General features: G+C 57.9%; 1 protein-coding gene across 1 annotated transcript in view; it reads right to left on the bottom strand.

The window, feature by feature from the left end:
• CACNA1I (calcium voltage-gated channel subunit alpha1 I) overlaps positions 1–21,808 on the bottom strand; it is a 118,402-nt gene extending 96,594 nt beyond the window's left edge. The window contains exons 1-2 of the mRNA XM_082420567.1: positions 21,500–21,808; positions 12,321–12,563 (exon numbers count right to left, since the gene is read on the bottom strand). Coding sequence (XP_082276693.1) covers positions 12,321–12,542 — 222 coding nt within the window. The 5' untranslated portion in view covers positions 12,543–12,563; positions 21,500–21,808. The remainder of the gene's footprint in view (positions 1–12,320; positions 12,564–21,499) is intronic.
• Positions 21,809–23,107: the final 1,299 nt, after the last annotated feature.

Consider the following 23,107-nt stretch of genomic DNA (forward strand, 5'->3'; position numbering starts at 1 on the left):
GGAAAAATGCCTTGAGCTAGCTGGACATTAAGATTTGTGAGCTCTACTGCAAGCACACTTTATCCCAATAAAAAGTGTAACAGGGCTTCCCTGGTGGCACAGTGGTTAGGAATCTGCCTGCCAATGCAGGGGACACGGGTTCGAGCCCTGGTCCAGGAGGATCCCGCGTGCCGCGGAGCAACTAGGCCTGTGCGCCACAACTACTGAGCCTGCGCTCTGGAGCCCGCGAGCCACAACTACTGAGTCCACGTGCCACAACTACTGAAGCCCGTGCACCTGGAGCCCGTGCTCCACAGTGCGTGGGGGCCGCCACAGTGAGAAGCCCGTGCACCGCAACAAAGAGGGGCCCCCGCTCACTGCAACTAGGGAGAGCCCACGCTCGGCAATGTGGAACCCAACACAACCAAAAATAAATTAAATAAATAAATTTTAAAAAAAAGTGTAACAAAAAAAATGATAAAGAATCACAGCTATAAGGAAAAATAAAATGCAACAATTAAAAAAACACAAGCACCCGCTGGGGCACCAGCTGTGATGGACCCCCAGGGCACCTTCACCACAACCCTGCAAGAGAAGTGTGCCATCCTTGTTTCACAGACTTGCCCAAGGCCACAACAAGGGACAGAACCAGATTTGAACCTCACACCATTCCATCTTTCTTTGTTTAAAGATTTGTTCTGTCCAAACCCACGGCAGCCTTGGGAGACAGGCATGTTAGACATCATCACACCCACTTAACAGATATGAGAATGAAGGTCCAGAGAGTGCAGGACTTGCCCAAGGTGTCACAGCTGTTGAGCTGAGACAGAAAATTGTTCCACAAAATGAAGAGACCTGCTGGGCAGATGATCCTAGGCCTCTCTCCACTTACATGCCTCTAGCAACAGGGAGCTCCCCACATGACACACAGCCCTGCCCAGGCTGATTGGTTCTGGTTATAAGCTATGGAGCCTCAGTGGGCTGAGATCCCTTAGAAGGAGCGAGCTCTCCCTTCCTTGTCCCTGCCCCCAAGCCCACTTCTTAGAGCCCCTGTAATTTGACAACTCATTGAATTTGGCCAGTCTCTGATTCCCAGATGCCCAGCAGGCCTCCGTGCCCAGTGCAGACAGCTGGAGTGGGGGAGGCAATGGTGAGGGAACTGGGGCCGTCAGCTTGGAAGAAAACCCAGGGCGGATGGTCCACAGGAAAGAAGCTCCAGCCAAGTACACTCTCCAGACGTCACACCTCAGCCATCGCTGAAGAAAAGGGCAGGGAAGGCCCCTGGGGGGCCAGGGTCCCACTGTCTGTGAGCTGCCCCAGCCTCAGTAGCCCATCCACAAAGAAGATGCACTGCAGGGGAGCCTCCTGGAGTCCTAGGCAGTGGGTGTAGATGCTTCCCCTAGGCCCTCCCAGCACCTTGGACGTCCCCCTGACGACGGTGTGGTCTGTCCTGGCCTCCCGCCCCCAACCAGGCTGTGCTCTCCAAGGGCAGAGCATATCCGACCCTCTCTGTGCCCAGAGGCCCACCTGGAGCGGCAGCTCAGGGGTATCTGCAGCCTCAGGAGGGAGTGAGGTCCCCATCACCTGGAGGCATCAAGGAGGCTAAGGAGGGACTTCTACACCAGAGGGATCTGCAGCCTCCCTCCCCACCCTGAACTCCCTCTCCTCTCCTTTATAACATCCATCACTCACTATTCATATATTCAGCCCCTCTTCACTGAGGGTCCCCTCTGTCTGGCCCACGTTGGCTCCGGGAACCCCAAATAAAGAAGACATGGTCCCTGCCCTCCAGAAACCATGAGCAAACACTCCGTGGAGACACAGACGGAGAAGGTGAGGGCTGGACAGAGGGTGATGACAATCTCCCTCAGCCTCCTGGGGGCCTGTCCCCACCACACATCTCCCCTGCCTGCCCCTGATTACCCACGTACACACGTTCACGTGTGCATTCCCATGGAGCCCCACAGCCCCTCCCGCACGTACACGCACTAACTCGCGTGCACACCATCCTCCACACCCCCCAGGCAGCAGCACTGGCCACGGCCGACCCACTCACTCTCTCCCTGGGGAAGCTCATGAGCCCTTTCTCAGAATAATGTATTTAAGTGCAAAATTGTTCTTAAAAGAATGCTTAGTATTAGAAAGGAAGGAAGCCAGCTCTGTTAAAATAGTTGTCAAAATATTTTTTAGAAAAACAAATTTGTGATGGGGGTGTGTTTCGTTATCAACACAACGAATAACCAGAGCTGGGGCGGGTCTGATACCGTCTGCCTGGGAAGCAGGGATGAATGTCAATGACATTCCGAGAGCTCTACAACGACCATGTGGCACGGAAATATTAAATATCGGTGACCGCTACTGGTGACAGTCGCAGGAACTGCCAGTAACCCCACCGTGCTTGGCTGCCTCCATTCATAATAGATAAAAATGCTCCATTTCAGTCAGAAGTCAGGGAAAACAAACATGCAACTTGTCCCCATCCAAGTTCACGAACCTTAGTTTAAGACCCTTGTTCTAGAAACTTTCTCCTCCTGGGCGCTGGGGACACCACAAGCCCCTGGGCAGATGCCCTTCCTGCCTCGGGGACTCCACCCCTTGAGTGCTGGCCCTTCTCAGGCTCCCCAGTCCCCGATCTCCCTTCTCCATCCCCTGACCCCACACCCTCTCCCAGAGCCTTGACAACCGTCCCTGGGCTGACCAGGTCCTGTCTGGTCCAGCCACAGGCTCACTCCCTGCTGAACTGGCCTCCCGGACACTGCTCTGGGACGTCTCTGGGAACCTCAAAGTCATCAGATCCAAGACGGGATAGGTCCTCCTCTCCCCAGACCACCAAATTCTCCCCTGAACTTCCCACCCCCATGAACAAGGACCCCACCACCACCAATCTTGCAAGTCGTCCAGACTAGAGCCCTTCAGAGCCCACCCGCCCCTCGGCACCCCATGCCCCAGGCAGGCTGCACTGTCTCACCCATAAGCCCGTGAACAGCCTCCCCCTCCAGCCCTGCCTCCTCTGCCACATCCTCCACGCAGCAGCCTGAGGGCTCCTCCAAAACCAAAAGCCTTCCGTGGCTCCGCTGCCTTCCAGAGAATTTCCAAATTCCTTGGCTCGCCATTCCTTCGTGTGAGGGCTCTGCGCCGGCCTCGTCTCTGCCCATATAACCTCCACCTCCAACCTTGTTTACTAGGATGCACCTCATTGAAGGCTTTGCTGCACACCTACTATGGGCAGGGCTGAGGGTCAAAGCTAAATCAGAGACAGGCATTAATGGAACATGGCACCTGTCCTCAAGGAGCTCACAATCTAGCAGAAGGTGAGGAGAATAAGTCAGGTACAAAAGGTCTTGTAAGTAAATAGTACAAGGAGAGAGTGATGGTGCCCAACACAGGGTTGAGCTGGAGATTCAGCATCTGCCAAACAAGTGAATGGATGAATGGGTGAATGGATTGACAGATGGGTAGGTAGGAGGGAGGGGGTGGGGCCTTTGGGTAGTTGGATGAATGGATGATTGAATGGGTAGATAGTTGGGAAGATGGGTGAATGAATGCACGGTTGTAAGGGTTGGGTGGATAGGTGGGTGGGTAGGCAGATAAATGGATGCAGAGATGAAAAGATGGATGCATGGATGGGTGGATGGATGGATGAGCGGGTGGGTGGATGGATGGATGAGTGGGTGGGTAGATGGATGGGTGGGTGGGTAGATGGATGGATGGATGAGTGGGTTGGTGGGTGGATGGATGGATGGATGAAGTAAAGAAAGGCGGGTGGGGAGATGGGTGGGTGGGTGCATGGGTGAATGGGGGACAGATGGATGGGTGGGCATATGGGAGGGTGATTGGGAATGTGACTCTCTAGTAAATGGCAGCTCCAGGACTCAAACCCAAGTCTAGGGGACCACAGGAAACCCTTCTGATTGGGACTCAGCACCGTCCTCGACTCCTCTTTGAGTGATTCCCACCCTCCGTCCCAGCCCTCCTCCTCACAAGACCCTCAACTCCGTTCTTTCTCAGAGCTTCAGGAGATCTCAGGGACCACCTAGGCCAGCGCTTCTGAGCCTCAGCATTATTGACATTTGGGGCTGGATAATTCTTTGCTGTGGGAGGCTGTCCTGTGCGTTGTAGGATGTTTGACCTTTATCCACTGGAAATCAGTAGCACACCCTCCCCAAGCTGTGACAGCCAAAAGCATCTCCAGACATTGCCAAATGTGGCCCGAGGGAAAAATCACTCCCGACTGAAAGATCACAGTTGATACAGCTCAACCTTCCCTCACCAACAATTTTAGGGATGAGAAAAGTGAGACGCAGACAGGAGGAGTGACCGGCCTGAGGTCACAGGGCTTGCACGTGGGCTCAGCCTCTCTCCCCAGCCCAGCGCCTCCACATTCATACAGCACCTCACCACCAGCCGAGCCTTCTCCTCCTGCTTTCTCATCTAGATGAGCCAGATGGAAACCGGCGCCCAGAGAGGTCCAGTTGTTTGCTCAGTATCACACAGCAGTAAGCACCCGTGTCAGGATTTGAACTTGGGGAGAGACGAGGGAGACGGGGGAGCAGAGCACAGCTCCACAGGGCAGCTGGGGGCGGAAATGTGGAAGGCAGCCCTATAGAGAGCTGGAGGGAGATGAGCAGGAAGACACTCTGGCTGATTAAAAAGACATATCGATTTCTCTCCAAGGGAAACAAACAGGGCCATTTGTCTCCCCACAGGACCATGACGCGGTCTGAGGGAGGCGACAGGTCAAAGTTGGCCTCTGACACGAAGCTGCAGCCCAGGCAGGACGGACGAGTAAAAATCCAATCACGTTTTAAATGCCCCAGGAGGGGGCTGACTCTTCATCAGCCAGCCCTCTTTCTAATCCTCCTGCTGTGCATCGGTCACAAGGAGACTTCCCCTGGTCTGGGCTCTCGGGCTTCACAGGGCCAGCACACAGGCCGCCCCCCAACCCGCCTCCGCCACCACCAGCCTGGGTGGCCCGCACGAGCTGGCCTCGACTAGCAAACGGGCGATCTCGAGGGGGGCGCTGAGCTGCACCCAGTGCACGGGAGGCCCTTAGGGGACGCAGCACCCGCTCCAGCACAGCCTTCCAGAAGCTGGACCCCGAATGTCCTTGCACGCTCAGCCTCCACTCCTGTCTTCTCCCCACCCACACCCCAGGCTATAATCAGCAGCCCTGGTGACCCCAGCTTGGCTTGGAGCCTTTGACCAGGCTGTTTCCTCAACTGGGACGCCATGCGCCTCCGCCCACTTCCCATCAAAGTCTCTCCTGCCCTGCTCTTCCTCCACCAACGGCTCCTGCTGCATCCCGGGTCAGGACGGGCTGACCGCTGCAGCCTCCTGGTGCCCTCAGCCCCTCAGGGTCCCTCTGCCCGGTCTTTACCCCATTTTTCTTCACTGGAGTATGATTCGGGTGCGGCTCTGCCTCCCCCATCAGGCTGGGGACTCCTAGGGGTCACTGCGGGGTTCCAGGCCTGGTACACGGTGGTCCCACCCAACATGGCTGAACAGCCCTGGGGGCACCTCCGCTCAAGTCTGGAACAGTGTCCAACACTACTGACGCTGGGCTTCGATAAACACTTGTTGAATCAATCAGTCAATCAATCAATCAATCAATCAATCTTCATTATAGGTGCCTCCTGCTTGGTCTGCAGACCTTACTCTCTCTCCCTCAAGCATCCTCCATTCTGCTCCAGGAGGGACCATTCTAATAAATGAAATTACTCATGTCCTATCCCTGCTGGACCCCCTTCAATGGCTCCCCAGTGCCCACGAGATGGAGAGCAAGCTCTAACCTAACACTTCATACCCTGCTATCCAGCCCCTGCCTCACACTGTTACAGCCACACTAAACTCCTCACTGTTCTCTACACTATTGCCTCTGCCTAAAATACCATCCCTCAACTGTTCTCCTGGAAAACTCCTACTCATGCAGCAAGACCCAGGCAAAATGTCCCCCCTCCAGGTAGGCTTCACCAATGCTCCCAGGCTGGGTCAGGGGCAGCTTCTGCACCTGTAGCTCTCTTATTCTTTTTTTTTTTTTTTTGGCTGCGTTGGGTCTTTCTTGCTGCTCATGGGCTTTCTCTAGTTGCGGCGAGCGGGCGCTACTCTTCGTTGCCGTGCATGAGGTTCTCATTGCAGTGGCTTCTCTTGTTGCGGAGCACGGGCTCTAGGCTCGCAGGCTTCAGTAGTTGTGGCATGCGGACTCAGTAGTTGTGGCTCACGGGCTTAGTTGCTCCGTGGCATGTGGAATCTTCCCGGACCAGGGCTCGAACCCATGTCCCGTGCACTGGCAGGCGGATTCTTAACCACTGCGCCACCAGGGAAGCCCCCTGTAGCTCTCTTTATATATAAATCTCCAGGTGACAGTACCTGAGATTGCCCTGTGAGTCAGGCTCTCCCTGGCCCAGCCAGGCTCCTCTACCTGGCCGTCCAGTCTACCCTGCTGACCAATGAGCATGCAGCATCCACTCTGACCACCATGAACATCCCCAGGGCACAACTTGATGCTGACTTTTAGTTCTGAGAAAAACAACCTTCTCTACACCAGATGGAGGGAAACGGACAATTTCCCAGACATGTGTTGCTTCTTCCAGCAACACTTGCCGTCCGTCTGGGCATTCCGCTTGGGCCAGGGCTGAAGGAGGAGGGGACACCTTCTCCGAAAGAACCCCTTCCCTGGCTGCGAGCAGGCCCTGGCCTGAGAGTCCTGGGCTCCGGCCTGCCCTGGCTTTGCCGACTACTCAACACGTGACCTCGGGCAGTTCACGCTCCCTTCCTTGGCTTCAGTCTCCCCAGCTGTGGAATGGGGAGTTAGCACACTCCCAGCCCTGCCACTGCATGGGAGGAGCTGAGAGTATCTGAGAGGTCATGGCGAGTGGGAAAGTACTTTGTAAACCGGAAAGTGATGAGCAAGCCCATCCGTGCCAGGCCTGCGCGTTGGAGGCACAGAGTAAAGTGAGAGCCACAGGTCCAGCCCTCTGGGGCCTCACGCCTGGAGGAGGAGACAAGGCCAGCAACAAACAATTCCCTGAGGCAGGAGGAAACTAAGATAGGGAAGGACTGATAAAAGGCTGAGGGAGCCTAGAGAGGAAAAAGCTGAGATCCAGGAAAACTTCCTATAGGTGGCAGCCAGGAAGCTGGGGCTGGTGGGGCTGGCAGGACTTGGCACCATGGAGATGGGGGAGAGGGCATTGTGGGGGCAGACCCAGCAGAAGCAAAGTCAGGGAAGCAGGGGTGTCAGGAAACACCAGCAGCTTGTTTGGGCTTCAGAGCAGAGTGCGTGAAGGGAAATAGCAGAAAGGCAGCTGGAGGCCAACGAGGTGGATCATGGAAGGCCCTGAATCCAGGCTAAGTGAGACTATTCTGGGGGTGACAGAGAGCCGCTGAAGGTGTTTGAGTGAGGAATGAATAAGCAAACAAATGGAAGAAGGCAGGCAGGGAGGGAGGAAACAGTACCTGACAAATGACAAAACGCTTCCATGCTGGGAGCCCCTTCACCCTGAGGGTGAAGGCGAGTGGGGAGGAGAGAGGGGGTCCAGGGGAGAGGCACTCCTCCGAGGTTGCTAAGCTTTAGGCTCCTGGTCGGGTGTTCTTTCCACTGTGCAGGGAAGAAGAGGGAGGGTGATGCCAGCTGTCAGTGGGGCAGGAGCGGGGAGATCCCGGGAGCCACCTGCTTAGACAGGAAGAGGTGGAGGAACGCAAGGCCAGATTTCCCAAGGGCCCAGACACCGGGAAAGGGCTCAGGACAGGAGGGGTGGGGGTGAGATTAAGGAGGACTTCCTGATAGTCAAGAGCCCTCAGAGGCCCTAAAGGTCCTTATCAGGAGGCCCAAGGCCTCGTCTGGTGCAGCAGGACTGAGAGGTAGCCGCCAGAGGCAGGGGGATGGACTAAATGACCAGAGCAGGGGGAGCAGGGTGATGGGAGAGGGGTCTTCCTGCTGGTGATGGCCCCGTTTCTCTCCCCATGGTTAGGGCTTTTCAGGTTTTTCCCCCTCTCACTCCCCAGCCATCATGCCCTCTCCCCACCTTGACCCTGCAGGAGCCAGCACATTCCCACCCTTGCTAGCACCACTCTCCCTGGCAGCCCAGCCCACAACCTTCTCAGACCATCGTCAAAGACATGGGGCCCAGCTCCCCGCCAGCCTTCAGGACCCTTGTCCTGAGCCAGGGCACCCAAGCCACCCTAAGCCTGAAAGCTCCATCATCAGCTCCAGTGTGCACACAGCTGCCACTCTGCACTTAACAGTTTGCCCGGTCAATGCTTGCCCTGGAATTCTCACTGAACCTCCTGACATTCCCAACTGGTGGGGGGGGGGGGGGTCGCAGAGGCTCCCATTTCACAGATGAGCAAACAGAGGCTCAGCAAAGACAAAGGCCTCTTGGCCAAGAGCCAGGAGCAGGTCATCATTCACACTCAACCAAGCCACAGTCCCGGCGGTCACCTCTAAGTCCTCTCCTTCCAACACCAACCCCAAAGCAGCCACACCTCCACTCGGACCCCTCCTCTCCAGGCCCCACCAGCACCCTGGGCCACCATCATCCCTTGTCACCATCCCACAGATCCCCTCTAATGATGGTCTCCTGGTTGACGTCTCTCCAAGGGAGCCAGAGTGACCCTCTCCTGCCCAAAATGGCCATAGCTGTCCTCTGTACGTGCCTGGTACACGGCACACACTCAGTAAAGGCTTGTTGACCGAGCTCATGAATGGGTGAGTGAAGGATGGATGAACAAGATCCCTTTCACCCCCAGAACCAACACACTGAACCCTCACAATGAACAGCACAAGGCTTGGCACCGCAGGGCTATGATGAGACGCTGGGCCCTGCCCTCTTCCTGCCCAGTGACGACCCAGGTCAGAGGGTCTGCAAGGCGGGGGTCTCAGCCAGGTGGACTTCAAAGCAAGAGCACCCACAGACCCCATCCTAGCGGCAGAGGGTCCCCCGGCAGGGGACCAGAAGCAAACAGAAGTGGGACAGAGCGGCAGATGAGAACCAGGACCACAGCCATGAAAGCACAGAGCGATTGAGCCCACAAACAAGGAACACGGAGCCCCGTCCCCACAGACACCACTGAGATGTTTCCTGACAAAGGCGGCAGGGAAATGGGCACCCCAGGCAGCCTCTCCTGACTTCACTGCCCAAGTATCCCCAACCTGCAGACAGGGAGACTGAGGGCAAGAGAGGGGAAGTGACTTATCCAAGGTCACTGGCAGCTGGCGGCTCCCCGCTCCCGACCCAGGCTGGCGCCCTCCCCCTGCCCAGCAGAGAGGCAGCCTTCACAGCCGACCGGCTTCCACCCTTCCACCGTGCATGGCTGGTTCGCGCCACGGCAGAAGCGCTGGCTCAGCGCTGGCTGGCGCGGGGGAGACAGCAGCCAGGAGCATGCCGGAAGGCAGGGGGCTGCGAGCTCCTCCAGGGGGCAGCCCCTGGCAGGGCACAGTGAGGTGGCTGCCGAAGGTACACACTGGAACCCAGGAAGACCCTTGCCCGGCCACCCGGGACTGCAAAGCAAACGTCCCTGCTCCGGTGGAGTGGGGAGAACCCCGTCTCCAGGCTCCGCAGGGGGCAGCTGTGTCCTGGATAAAAGCTGAGCCTGGGGATTCAGAGAAAGTGAGGATTTCACGCCAGCTTTACCACATCCTGGCTGCACAACCTGGATAAAAGTTACTCAGCCTCTCTGAGCCTCTGACAGCACCTACCTCTTGGGGTGGTTATAAGGGTTAAAAGGTGATACTTCAGGCAAAGCGTTCAGCACAGGAAGCGCTAGCTCTTGTTATTATCATTCCTGAGCCCTCCTTGTGCTGGACACACGGCTGGGTGCTTTGCGGGAATCATCTCTCATCATCTTTAATCGTCCCATTACAGAGATGAGAAAACTAAAGCTCAGGGAAGGGAAACTAGAGTGAGTACAGCCCACCACTGGCCCTTCTCCCACATGCAGCCAGTTACACGTCTAAGAAAGGCTCTCAAAGTCTAATCTAGGGTGGAAAATAGGTTTCCAACTGATTAGTCATGCTGCCACGGGTGCCCTGCTGGAGGATGCTGTTATCGATTAGCAATGTCTGCACGGATAAGGCATGGGTACTACCAGCGTAACTGGCACAAATGTACCTAAATCACAGAGATAGAATCTGATTTTCCCTGGAAACAATGTCCTCTGAAGGCATTATGTTCTATCTAAAGACTTTATGCCCAATGTCTTATTGAATCTACCACAAGCCGTGTTTACTCAGCTGTATGTGAGGGCTCTGTTCACCTTTTGGGCACAGGTAATAAGAATGATAACCACATGTGTGGCAGTTTTTCAAGTTTACAAAGATCCATTTTCGCATTATGTACTGCTTTGGTCTTCAGTGCAATCCTGTGAAATGGGTAAATACCACCCCCGTTTGACAGGTGGAGAAACTGGGGATCAGTGAGGCTAAGAAACTGGCTTATGGTCACACAGCAAACAACAGGCAGAACCAGCCCATGGGTCTGTCTCACTCTGGTTCCCAATGCTTTCCACACGCCACCTACCCATGAGTCAAACAGCACCACAGGGAAAAGAAACAAACAAACAGCACCATGGACCCCTTGACATTTCAGACCCAGGGTCCTCCCTGCTGAAACCCTGCTGACGGTGCATGCTCAAGGCCCAGGCCAGGCAGGCAGGGAGTGGTGCTGACATTTGGATGTGCGGACCTTTCCCACCCCGGCTCACCAGCTCGTGGAGGGTCCCAGCAGCCTTCTGGCTCTCCAGTGAGTCAGGCGGTGACTCAGGGCCTACCTCTGGGCTGGGTAAGGAGCTGAGTCAGGGAGCACCAAGCTTCAAAGGGCAGCTGGCTCTGAGCCAGGGCCCCTCAGCTCCAGGGACACTGGCGCTCAGGACAGTCTGTCTGGGGCAGACCTCCCACACTGCCCTGCCCCCTCCCAGGCCTGCTGGTCCTGATAGCCATTCCCGCTGGCCTGACCCTGATGCCTACATGTCCATCCACGTTCCTTTGGGTTCTTGATGGGGAGCAGAATCCTGCAACGTCTGGAAATGCGAAGGGTCATTTTTGGTTGTCACAATGACTGAGGGCCACTACCTGCCAATATGTAGGGACCAGGAACACCAAATGTCCTGTACTGTGCAAGACAGCTCAGACCACAAAACACTGTCACACCCAAAATGCCAGCCGTGCCCGCATTGAGGAGTACTGCGTTAAGCACTGCCCCCTCCCTGAGCTCCCTCCCAAGGACGAGGGGCGGGAGGGAGGTTTCTGGCCAAGGAAGAATCCTGGAACCCTCAGCACCTGATCAATGACATCCCCCTCCCCCCCCGCACCCCAAGACCCGCAAGCCCAGCCTGAGTGCCCCACGGTTAAGCCTCCGCTCCATTCACTCCTGGAGACCCAGCAAGGACACTGCCAACACGCCCCCAGCGAACACTACAGGAGCGCCCGTGGTGCGCCAGGCGCTGTGCTGGGTGCTGGGGTCCCGCAATGAACAAGACAGGCTCGGTCTGTGTCCTGGTCACCTGACAGCACCCTGGAGGAGGCAAGTGTTAGATTCAGAATCACATACTGGCTAAAACGGAGGGGTAATAAAACGGAGGGGCTAAGGGGGAATCACAGAAGGCTGCCCAGAGGAGGTGGCACTTAACTGTGATTTGAAGGATGCAACAAAGGACCTGACCAGGTGAAGAGGAAAGGAAAGCATTTCAAGAGGAAGAGCAGGTGAGAAGGCCCTGAGGCCTGGAAGAGCTCGGGAAGCAGAGTGAGGTGAGCGAGGCAGGGCTTAGGGGGCTGGTTAGGACTTTGCTCTGCTCCTGCAGGGCAATGGGAAACAGTAAGGGTCTTGAGCAGGGGTGACCCGAGCAGACGAGAGGCAGCAGGTGGACGCAGGAAGAACTGTAGGAGGCAAGGTGGGTGGAGCCTCGCCCTGCGTGCTGGGGTCAACTGCCTCCGGTCCAGGCCCCTGGGCTCCCCGCCAGGCTCTCATCACCCCTGTAGTCACCACCCACCAAATGGCTCAGCCACTGGGAGCTGGGCCACAGGCCAGGGTCTGACTTAACTCTGCGCATTCCCGGTGCAGACCTGAGGTTCACACCTGAGGGCCTCCTGAGCCAGCGAGACACTGCACTGACCCCCACGGTCATCAGCAACTTCCAGAGCATTCACATCAGCAGGACCCCAGGTCCTCATCCATCCGAGCTCCACGGCCCGAGCAAGGTGTCCCCTGACCCAGCACGTGAGTTGGCTCACCACCACCAGAGCCCTGAAGCCTCAGTCCAGGCCTCAGGCCTCCTGACCAGAGGGAACAGCCGGGCCCCCGGCAGGACCCAGACAAACCCAGGCCGCACAAAGGATATGGGCTACACACCATCTTGATGCACCAGTTCCGGGGGCTGGTGGTCTGTCGCAGGCAGAAGAAGGCAACGGGCGCCAGGTCTGGGTGAGGGACGTCTGGATTGACTCCGTCCAGGGGCTCCTCCGGGCCTGGAGGGGAGGGAGGGGGGCTCTGGGGCCCGGGCTGCTCCGTGACTCCTGGCTCAGCTGCCCGGGCTGCGGCAGGGGAGGAGGGCAGTGGGGAGCTCTCGGCCATGTCGGCACTGAGCAGGGAGCCCTGCGGAAGAAAAAGAGATGGCACTTGGCGGGGGACAAGCTTGGCACCCGTTCCGCGACCCGCCTCCCCCGACAGGGGGACACGGCTCAGACAGCCCAGCCTCAGGCCCCTCGGCCTCACTCTGGCTGTGAGGATTAGGAAAGAGCTGGTGGTCCTGGGGCAGGTCTGGTCAACCTTGCTGAGCCTCAGTTTGGGGAGATGAAAAGTGGGGAGAACAAAACCTTCTTAGAGTGTAGTTGTGATATTGTTGTGAGTTGTTGGTTGGTTGGTTGGTTTTTTTCAATGAGACTAGAGTTGTGTATTTATTGCATCATTGAAGTAAAGAAAATTTGCAGGAAAAAGGTGAAAGTGATCGTAAAGACAGACATTACTGCCAGGATGATGTGTGTTACAAAGCAGAGGTTGGGGTGCCGTGGGACCAGATACTAGCGTACCTGGGCAAGCCAGGATGGAATCAGGGCAGACTTCCCCGAGGAAGTGACATCTGAGACGAGACTTACGGCTGAGCCCAGAGGCACCCCCACCCACTGCCCCACAAAGCTGAGAACCCAGAACCCTCACACACCAACCTCTCTGCTTTACAGATGGAGAAGCTGAGGCTCAGAGAAGGGACACGATGGACACAGCCAGGTAACAGCAGAGACAGAGCTCCACCAGGGCTGGATTCCTGGGTGTGCACCTGGGCACCCACCCACGGCAGCACTCAGAAGGGCCCCGTGCTTGGTTTAAAGCCCGGCTGTCACCAACTTGAAATCCTTAATACTTTTTGATCAAGGGGCCCACATTCTCATTTTGCGCTGGGCCCTGCAAATCACGTAGCTGGTCGTGACTTCAACGCAGAGGTACTCTGACATCCTGGCCTCGTCTAATGCTCATTACAACCCCAGAAGCCTTATTAGGCCCATTTAGCAGATGGAGAAACTGAGAAGGGAGGGGCATGCCAAGGCTACACACTGAACTAGGGCATGTCTAGAGGCCAGAAGCCCAGCACCAGCCCACCAAATTCAGTGATGACTGACTGTGGCCTTGCTTAGCCCCCTCCTCAGCCAGCCAACGCAGGGCCCGCCCCTCCGCACCTCACCCAAGAGGTTACCAATCCCTGAATCCTCACCCACTGGGGTATCCTGGGCCCTGGCACCCTGGCAGTGCCAGGCTGGGCACTAGGAGTAAGAGATCCCTGGCACCCACCCGGCTGCCGCCCGCGGCCGCTGGGCAGTCAGCTGAGCCGCCCAGAGCTGATACATTGGGACATTTCTCTGGCTCCTGGGGGCAACAGGCGGGAGATGGCGCCTCCTGCCACTTCAGCCGGCTGGTCAGACAGGCAGAGTTTTCTCCTGAGCTCAGGGCTTTGCTCTTGGTTCTAGAAAAACAGCCACAGGCCTTACATAAGCTCCCAGGCACCTCGGTCCTCCACGTGTCAACCACTGGGCGGAAAAACATCCTTCCCGGGGTTGCTGCAGGTCTGCTCACCGCCGTGCCAGCCCAAGTCCACAGCTCCCCGCACTGGCCCTCGCTCCCGCCAAACTCAACCTCGTCAGGTCCCAGGGTGCCGGCTGCCCCACCTAGGTCTCTGCTCACATGGCTCCCTCTGCCAGCAGCACCCTCTCCCCATCTCCCATCCACCGTTCTCCCAGGCCCTGACGATTCATTCATCTGTCCAACAGTTATTTCCTGAGCACCTACTATGTGCAGGCACTGTGAGGGCTCTGGGGTTAGGCTGGTGAAGAAGCCAGGCTGGGCGCCAGCCCTCATTCAGCCTTCACTCCAGCAAGGGAAAGAGGCACACGGGTCAATTCATTTCTCTCTCTGGGTTTCCATAGCTCTTATCACCACCGAACATACCGTATAATTTATGTATTTATGTATTTATGATCCAGTGTCTGTCTCCCGACCTGAAAGGAGGCTGTAAGAGAGCAGGGACTGTGGTCTGTTTCGTTCACTGCTGTATCCCTCAGAGCCTGAAACAGTGCCTGGAACATACTAGGTGCTCAATAAGTATTTGGTGAATAAATAAAAAGTGCTGGGAAGTAAATAAACAAGGAAGAAAGGTGGGAGTGGGGAGAACCCACCTCGCCCTCTCTAAAGAAAGACCTTTAAGATAAAAACAAGAATCAGAAGGCACCAGCCATGGGTGGTCTCGGGGAAGAGCCGTCCAGGTACCAGGAATGGCTGGAAAGTTGGAACGCTCAGTGCATTTAAGGAACGGAAACGAGACCAGTGTGGCTGAGCGAGGGGCAAGGAGCAGGGATGAAACTGAAGGGTTTGGCAGGGCCCACTGTGAGCCCACGGAAGGAGCTCGGGCTTTAGTCCGAGCGCAACAGGAAGCCACAGGAGGGTTTTTACGCAGGGAGTGGTTTGTTCTGGTCTCTTTTTTTAGGCCATCCTTCTGTGGGCTGAAGGGAGACAGGGTGGAGGGGCAGGGGTGAAGCAAGGACGGCCAGAAGGAGACGGGAGAGATGGGCTGGGCTGGCCTGGGATGCTGGTGGAGGTGAAAAGAAGGCAGTGGATTTGAGGTATATTTCACAGGCAGGAGAGCCTGGCCTCGCCTTGGCCCCAGTGCCACCCCACCCAGCTCTGCCGAAGTCCTGCCTGCAACCGCAGAGGTGGGAAGGGCTGCCGTGGCCTCTGGGACCACACAGAGCCGCCTCCTCTCCTCCCTCTCAGCTCCGTCCACGTTGTACTAACTTGCCCTTTGCCTCGCTTGGCCCTGTTTAAAGCTGTCACACTGTGCTGTCCTTTGCCCTCACACCTCTCCCCACATGCTGCGGGGCTCCTAGAGACCATGACTGCCAAAGCCACCAACCCACTCCCTAGGGTCCACCCAGCCTCCACCTCTGACCTGCTCCCCAGGGACCACCCGGACCATCTCCCTCTGACCTGCTCCCCCGCAGCTGCCCAGGCGACAGCCTTCTGGCCTGCTCCCCATTCCCAATTCCCTCTGCTCCATGCCTGTAGCGCAGCTCCTGTTCCCCAGCTGCCCATGTGCCCACAGCGGAAGGCTCTTGGGCATTTGGCCGCTGGGGCCCCCTGGGCTCCAACCTGTCTGCAGATGGAGCCTCGGAGAGAGCAGAGGACTTGCCTTAGGTGGCAGCATTGGTGGATTCCAACTCAGGTCCATCTGGCCCCAGAGTCTGAGCTGCTTCCACAGCCAGAGGCTCCTCCCCCTAGATGCTCTCCGGGGGGCCCCGCAGGCAGTGGTGTTGTAACTCGACTGGCCTCCACGAGCAGGGGCAGGAGCAGGACCCCACTGTGTCTAGAACACCCTCCCCCCCACTCCTGACACCACTGGCCTCCTGGAGCCTCAGCCTTCCTCTCCGTTAAGCTCAGCCTTCCTCTCCTGCCTCCCTCTGCAGGCCCCTGTGAAGAGGCAACGTAATCTCGATGGAAAGGCTCTCTAGGACCCATGAAGGTGGCTGTCCAAGCGCATATGGGGCCAGCTGTGCCATCCCCAGGGGCTGCCAGCCCAGCGCTCTCTTTGCTCTCACCACCGTCACCACCACCAGAACTGCCATCACCGCCATCACCATCATCTCCACCGTCACCACCACCGCCACCATCATCACAGCAACACAGAGGCTCTGACTGAGTCTGACCCTGTACCAGGCAATGGGCAGAGGGCTTTGTATGCATTATGTCGATTCCCAACACAGTCCCATGACGTACAGACCATGCTTATTCCTACTTCATGGAGAAGGAGACCGGGGACCAGGGAAGTCCGGCAGTGCCCGAGACCATGAAACTAGTATAGGGCAGAGTCAAGGCCCCAGTCCAGGTCTGCAACCCCTGAGCCCAAGTGCTGAACCATCACAGGCACCCCTTTGGGACAAGGAAAGGTGCCCTGGAACCAGCCCTTCCCCTCCCACCTAAGTCACCAGGCAGTGCAGATATAGATGCTGGTCCAGCCAAGACCCCCAGTGTGGGCAAAGACCCTCCAAGTCTTCCCAAGTCTATGGGGAAATCTGCCTCCCAGAGCCTTCCAGCCGGTGTCTCAGAGCCCCTGGAACCCTCTGTCTGTTCCCTCTTCCGCATGACAGCCCTGCAGATGCGTGACGACAGCCCGAACACCCCCAAGCCTCATCTGCCCCAGGCCTCTTGTCACCAGCTCCCTCATCCATTCCTTGGGTGGCAATTTCCAGATCATCTGTTCCTTGGGACCCAGTCATGGTCAAGTTTGCCTTCTTTCCTCTGCAAGGACTGGACCAGGTTTGCACCAAGTCACCCAGAGTAGAGCAGACAGGTCACCTGCCTGATTCTGCAGGGACAGAGATGGATCTCTCTTGATGCAGTCTGGGAGCCCCAGAGCCCAGCTGGCAACCCAGTCAGACTGAAGCAACTATGGGGCATGTGGTCCACTGGTCCCCTCTGATCTTCTTCAGAGGAGCTGCAGCCAAGTCAAGGTTCCTCTAGCCTAAAGAGGAATGGCTGAAATCTGCCCTCTAAGTGCAGAACCTGACACAAAACTTGCTCTGGTCTGGCCAGCTAAGCCTGCCCACATATTGCAGCCACCGTGGTTCTGTCACCAAAATCAACAACTCGCCCTCCCAGCTTTGCAGTGTTAAATGAGTTGCATCAGCAACCCCTCCCATGATGGCTAACAAGACTCATAGCCAACATTATTTGTTGAGCACTTACTATGTGCCAGGCACCTCATTACAACCCAGTGAAGTAAGCACTTTTGCCCTCTCTAATTTATAGGTGAAGAAACTGAGGCACAGAGAGATTAAGGGATTTTGTCAAGGTCAAGAGCTACTTAGTCAAAGAGCTGGGATTTGGATCTGGGAGGTCCAAATCCAGGTTCCCTGTTAAAGGGTTGTCCAGGCCTGGCTGTATACAGAAGGCTGCAGCCCCCTCCCCCTCCCCCAGTACCCGTCCATCTGTCTGTCACTAGGCATCATCGTTTGTTTGCTGGCCCTCAGCCTCATGACAAGTACCAGCAAGTGAGGCTGTGTTTGAATCTTGATCAGTGTGTTTGAACATTTCCCAGCAGGTGACTCTGCTGATCATTTTTCACTCACTCTGCAGTAATTAGAGCTTTGGGTCTTACTTCAGCGAACAAATCAGGGTGAACATGGCCCCTGATGGAGGGAGAGTATTCTAGCAGGAAGAGCACTGGGTCAGGAGCCCCAGGGCCCAGGTTCAAGTCCCAGCTCCACCCTCTCTGCATCATAGAGTCTCAGCAAGCTTCATTTCCTCTTGTGTAAAATGCAGAACAGGATTCTTTCTCTACCTCACAAAAGGGACAGCAAATGGGAAAAGAGATTCGGAAAGCACCTTAATGAAAGAAAAACGGCTTCCCTGTACCAGGCCCCATGCTAGGCACTGTAGAGACATTTCTAAGCCTCACAAAAATCCCTTAAGGTGCAAGTTATTATCCCAATTTTACGAGAAGCCGATGCTCCCCTGATGCTAAGTGCCTTGCCCCGCGGGGCCAGGCCTGTGACCATGGACTGGCTCATGTGTCTCCCGGCCACGACAAGAGCTGAGTGATGCAGGGTGGAGGCCTAAGTCCCTGGACCAACGATGAGGGAAACACAGCCCTGACTGCTCATCAGGGCCAGTGGTCTTGGGTTAGGAGAGGGAAAACCCTGATGCTCTTCTCAAATAGCCTCATCCGCGAGATTGCCCAGGCCAGAGTGCAGGAAAGGGGGATTTGGTAGAGGGAGGGCCTCCAAGATGAAAGGAGAAAGTCTGCAAGGCAGGGCCAGGCCTGTGCTGACCTTGGTCCCAAAAGACTGTGGTTTCCACCCTGGAGAAACCACTTCCCTCTCATCCTCTCCTGCACAAGGAGCCCCAGAAGCTCCCAGCACTTGCTCCAAGGGTATCCAAACACCTGTGCTTCCAAAGCACCCCTCCCCACATGCACCAACCACAGCCCTGGTTCTCCTTTCTGAGAGCACAAGAAGAAATCAGGCCCTATGGCCATGTGCCCACATGGCACCTGGCACAGGGGATGCCCCAGGCCCCCTCCCAGGGGCACAGAAGCTCCAAGACTTTGTCTGTTCCCTCCTGTTCACTGCTATGTCCCCCAGTGACCAGAACAGAGCTTGGCACATAGTAGGTGCTTAACAAATACAAAAGAGAAAGAGAGAGAAGGGAATCAGGAAATCAGGTTTGTTTTCTTCCCTCCTTAGACTGGCAGCCATGAGGGGGAGAGACTCAGCCCACATCTTTCTGGATATCAGGAGCCACAGACCCACGAACCTACGCCCACGGACCCTTGAATCCACACATCCACAGGTTCACAGACACATATACCCACAGATCTATAGATCCACAGACCCACGGACCTAAAGACTCACAGACCTACACACACACATTCAGAGATCCACAGACCACGGATCATGGAGCATGGGCCCACAGACCATGCTCCCAGCTCCCTGGACTGTCTCTGAGCCCCCAACCCAGCCGTAGCACTCCTGGGGGCATAAGGATTGAAGGCACAAGGCAAGAGCACATCCTGGGGACGTGCGGGAAGAAAACATTCTGCAGCAAAGAACAAGAGGGAGAGGAGGGGTCGGACAGGAGCAAGGGGAAGGGAGGATAGAAGAGAAGAGGGGAGCCAGAAGAGGGGGAGAGAGGATGGGGGAGAGGGGAGGAGGGCGCTGCTCCCCCGGCAGCCCCCCGCCAGCCCAGCAGCCTCTCCTTCCAGACATGGTTTTTGAGCACCCTGAGCTGGGGGCTGGGCACCCAGAGAACAAGGCAGCCGAGGGGGAGACAGACGCGACTCAAGGAGCCCCACAGAGCCTGTTATTACCTTGGACCATGTTCAGAAGCTGCTGGGGGTGGGACAGAGCAGTGCCCAGGAGCAGACTTTCCTGGGGAGCCCCACTCGGGGCACAGGGTGAGGGTGGCAGAGATGGTAGTGGAGGGGGACAAGGGCAGGAGCGTCGGAGGCGACCCCCACGGGCTCAGGCTGTGGGTCTGGGTCCAGGACCACAGGGAGGCTGCAGCCAGGCCAGTCCTTGAAGCTGCTCCCAGCTTGGCTGCGGGCTCCCGAGGGTCAGGCTGTCTGGAGCCAGCGACAGCGACTGGGAGAGGAGGGGTTCTGGCAGCCACCTCCCCACCCAAGGTCAAGGGGAGTCAGGGCACAGGGATGTGGAACTGCTGCTTGGTGCCCCCTGGTGGGCCTAGAAGATGCCCTCTCAGAAGCACCTGGAACGGGGGTGGGGGGGAAGGGGGCAGAGAACCTTGGTCAGAGGAACCGGGAGGGACCTGCAGCCAGGCCGGTAGCCCCTCCCCCAAGCTGCCCTCCACAGTGCTCCAGAGGCAGGCCTGGGCAGCTCTGAGGAGCCAGGCACGGAGCTCAGAGGTCCTGGTGTGGTACCCAGGCCCCCGGGGGGTGTGTGTTGGGGAGGGCGGGAGCGAGTTTGGTGCCAGCCAGCTCGGCACCACCTCAGGATGTGCTCTTCCCTTTTCCTCTTCCTCCCCACCGGACTGCAGCCCCAGAATCAGTCCCACTCAGTGCCACCTGCCCTGACACCTACTGGATCCTCTCCCTCTGGTCTCAGCACGGATGGTGGAGGTGGGAAGGGGACAGGGAGGTCTCTAGACTCCCCCGTCCAGTCCCCATCCCAGGCCGGGGTCCTGGAGCCTGAACAGAAAGTTTGTCCTCAAGCGTGGACAAGAGTTTCCAAAGCCAGTCCTTGGGGCTGAGGGGAGACACTGATCCGAGAGGTGGCCTCACAGCATGGGCAGGGCCTGAGGATTGAGACGGTGGGGAAGCAGGCCCAAACTCCTCAGCGAGACCCTCTCCCGCGGGGCCTAGCCCACGGACCCACAGCTCCATCTGCACAGCACTCTAGCCCTAGGCAGTGCCAGTATCTGCTGGGTAAATCCCCCAGGCGGCAAGAGACAGAAGGACAGACTGGCTCCCTGGTCAGGCCAACCTGAGCACCCCAGCCCCTAGGACGCTGCTCACATGGCGTGTCAGACCCCATCACACTGCACGGCAGACACAAGCAAGCTTCCTCTCTCTCTCTCTCTCTCTTTCATACACACACACGCAAATAGGGACACGCGCACACATGCATACACCTGGGCCCAGAACATAGACTCCTAAGGCCTGAACACGGCTCGGGGTTCTCTCCGAATGCCAGTCTCATCCATGGCTCAGGAGCCCCCAGGACCCTAAAGGGAAAGAAAGACACAAGCAGAGCAGCTGACTGACGCCTCCGCCTGGGCCCATCCAAGAGCCCCCTCCCCCAGGCATCATGACCTCCCCCAGAGGCCCTCCCACTCCCTGCCAAGGCCTCTTGCCCCCCACATCCCACACACACACCACTCAGCAGACAATTAAAACCCGATCATCATGAACACTCATTATATAACCAGCCCCGACCTGCTGAGGATTCCTTTTACCCCCTAGAGTCCCAGTTCCCTCCTGGCTTCCTACAGCGAGGAATTGGGCACCCCCTGGGTGCTGACCAGAGAGGGGGCCGGCTCTCCCCCCCACCCGGGCCTCGAGGAAAGTTAAGGCTGCCTGGGATTTCCCCCATTGCATCCCCTGCTGCGGCTCTCCCTCCACCAGCACTCCCAGCTCAGCCCCGTGGACACTGGCACCAGCTATGGTCCCGCTGGCCGCAGAGCCGCAGCAGCTTAGGGGCAGCGGAATTGACAGCCCCCGGCTGGCAGCCTGACTTGTTGAATAAATTTCTGCAGCGCTGGCTCAGCCGGCTTCAGCATTGGCACCGAGAGAACTTTCGTGGCCTTGGAAAAGGGACCGGTCAAAGTTTCCCGTCCTTCCTCCCAAGGCACCTACCCCGAAGGCACGGGGTGGGGGGCCGGCCTGATGGGCACGCGCGGGTGGGGAACCGGTCCCCAGAAATAAATAAATAAACGCCTCAATAAAGAAAGAACCCGACGCGCCAAGAAACTGGCATGGAGCGGAGCCCTCCCTTGCTTCCCCTTCCCCCCATCCCCGCCCCCAACCCACCTACCTTGGCATGGACTTGGCCGGGCAGCGGGGGTCGTCCACGTTAGAGCCGCAGGGGCGACGCGGCGCCCCGAAGCCAGAAATCGAGGGGGACCCGCAGCCCCGCCAGCTGCCCCCCGCCAATTCAGGATCAGCTGAGCCCCCAGGGCGCGAGGGGCGGCGGGCAGTGGGCTGCGGGCCCCGGGGCCCGGGCCATGGCTGGAGGAGGCGGCGGGCTGGCGGGAGTGTCGCGCGGCTCAGGCGAGCGGCGAGAAGCCGGCAGCGCGGACGAGCCGCGGACCGAGCCGGAGTTGGAGGGCGCGGCAGGCGGCGGGCGGGCGGGCGGGAGCGCGGCGCTCCGGGGCCGGGGCCGGGGGCGGGGGCGCTGCGGGGACCGAGCGGCGGGCAAGTGCCCGGAGGGGAGCCGCGCGGGCGGCGGCCCAGGGCGGGGGCGCGGTGTCGGGGCCCCGTCCCTCGCCCGGCTCGGCTGGGCTCCCGCCTCCGGCCCCGGGCTCGAGGCGCGGGGTCTGCGCGCGGCGGGGGCTGCGGAGGAGCCCGAGCGCCCGGCGGTGCGGGGACGTGCGGCAGCGGCGAGACCGAGCCGCGTCGCGTGCGAGGCAAAGCCGTCCTTATACTGACACCAAATGTCTTCGGGGAAAGCTGCAGGCGCGGGACGCTGGAGGGGGGAGGCGTGGAGGCGACAGACAGACTGACGGCGACGGCTGGTGAGCCCCCACTTCTCCCAAGCGGACAGGTAGCCCCCAGCCTTGAGGCCACCTCCTTAAAATTCAGGGTCGTGCCTGGGGGAGGGTCCTAGCCCCTCAACATGGGGGCTGCGTCATGCATAAAAAGGGAGGGACCCTATTACCGACCATTCCCAAGTCCCAGGTGCCTGGTTTGCCCACATTACAGTCCGGATTCTCACCGAGATGCGGTGAGAAGGGTGGGGAGAGGGTCCTTCACTGCCCCAGTGAGGGCCTGCCCATCTAAGACCACCAGCTTTTACAAGGTGGAGCCTGGCTAGAACTCAACTCCAAAGGTCACTCCACAGCCCAGGCAGCCTCCCCTCTTCTCATCCACATCCAGCTTCTTCCCACCCTTCAAGGCTTGGCTGAAAAGCCACCTCCTCCAGGAAGGCTTCCAAGAGGGCTCCCAAGTGGAACAGATGCCTCTCTCCAGCTGCAAATGCCCCAGCCTTGCCAATTCCCCTGGGCAGCCCAAGCCACAGGAACCTGAGGGGTCAGGAACCTCAGCTCAGCTCTCCCACCCCCACTTCATCTTCTTGGAGGTTGGTGGGTGGGGGCATCCTGCTGAGCTGGGGGCTGTGGTGGGGGGATACTGAAGCCTGCCCTGGTACCGCTTGGTCTGGCAGATGGACAGAATGTTGGGGGAAGGTGCCTTCAGGCTTGATCCCAGCTTGGCCCCTTCCTGACTGAGGGCCTTGGGCAAGCCCCTTAAGGTCTCTGAGCCTCAGGTTCCTCATCTGTGAAATGGGGGTAAAAGTTCACACTTTGCAGAATGAGAGGAGTCTAAAAAGGTTTTAGCACCGTGCCTGGCGCATAGTAGATGCTCAACAAATATTCATCGCTTCTTACCTTTTCGTCTGTCCAGGGAAACAAGACAAACCTTTGTC

This window comes from Balaenoptera physalus, assembly GCF_965194825.1.
Source record: "Balaenoptera physalus genome assembly, chromosome: 13".
Lineage (NCBI taxonomy): Eukaryota > Metazoa > Chordata > Mammalia > Artiodactyla > Balaenopteridae > Balaenoptera > Balaenoptera physalus.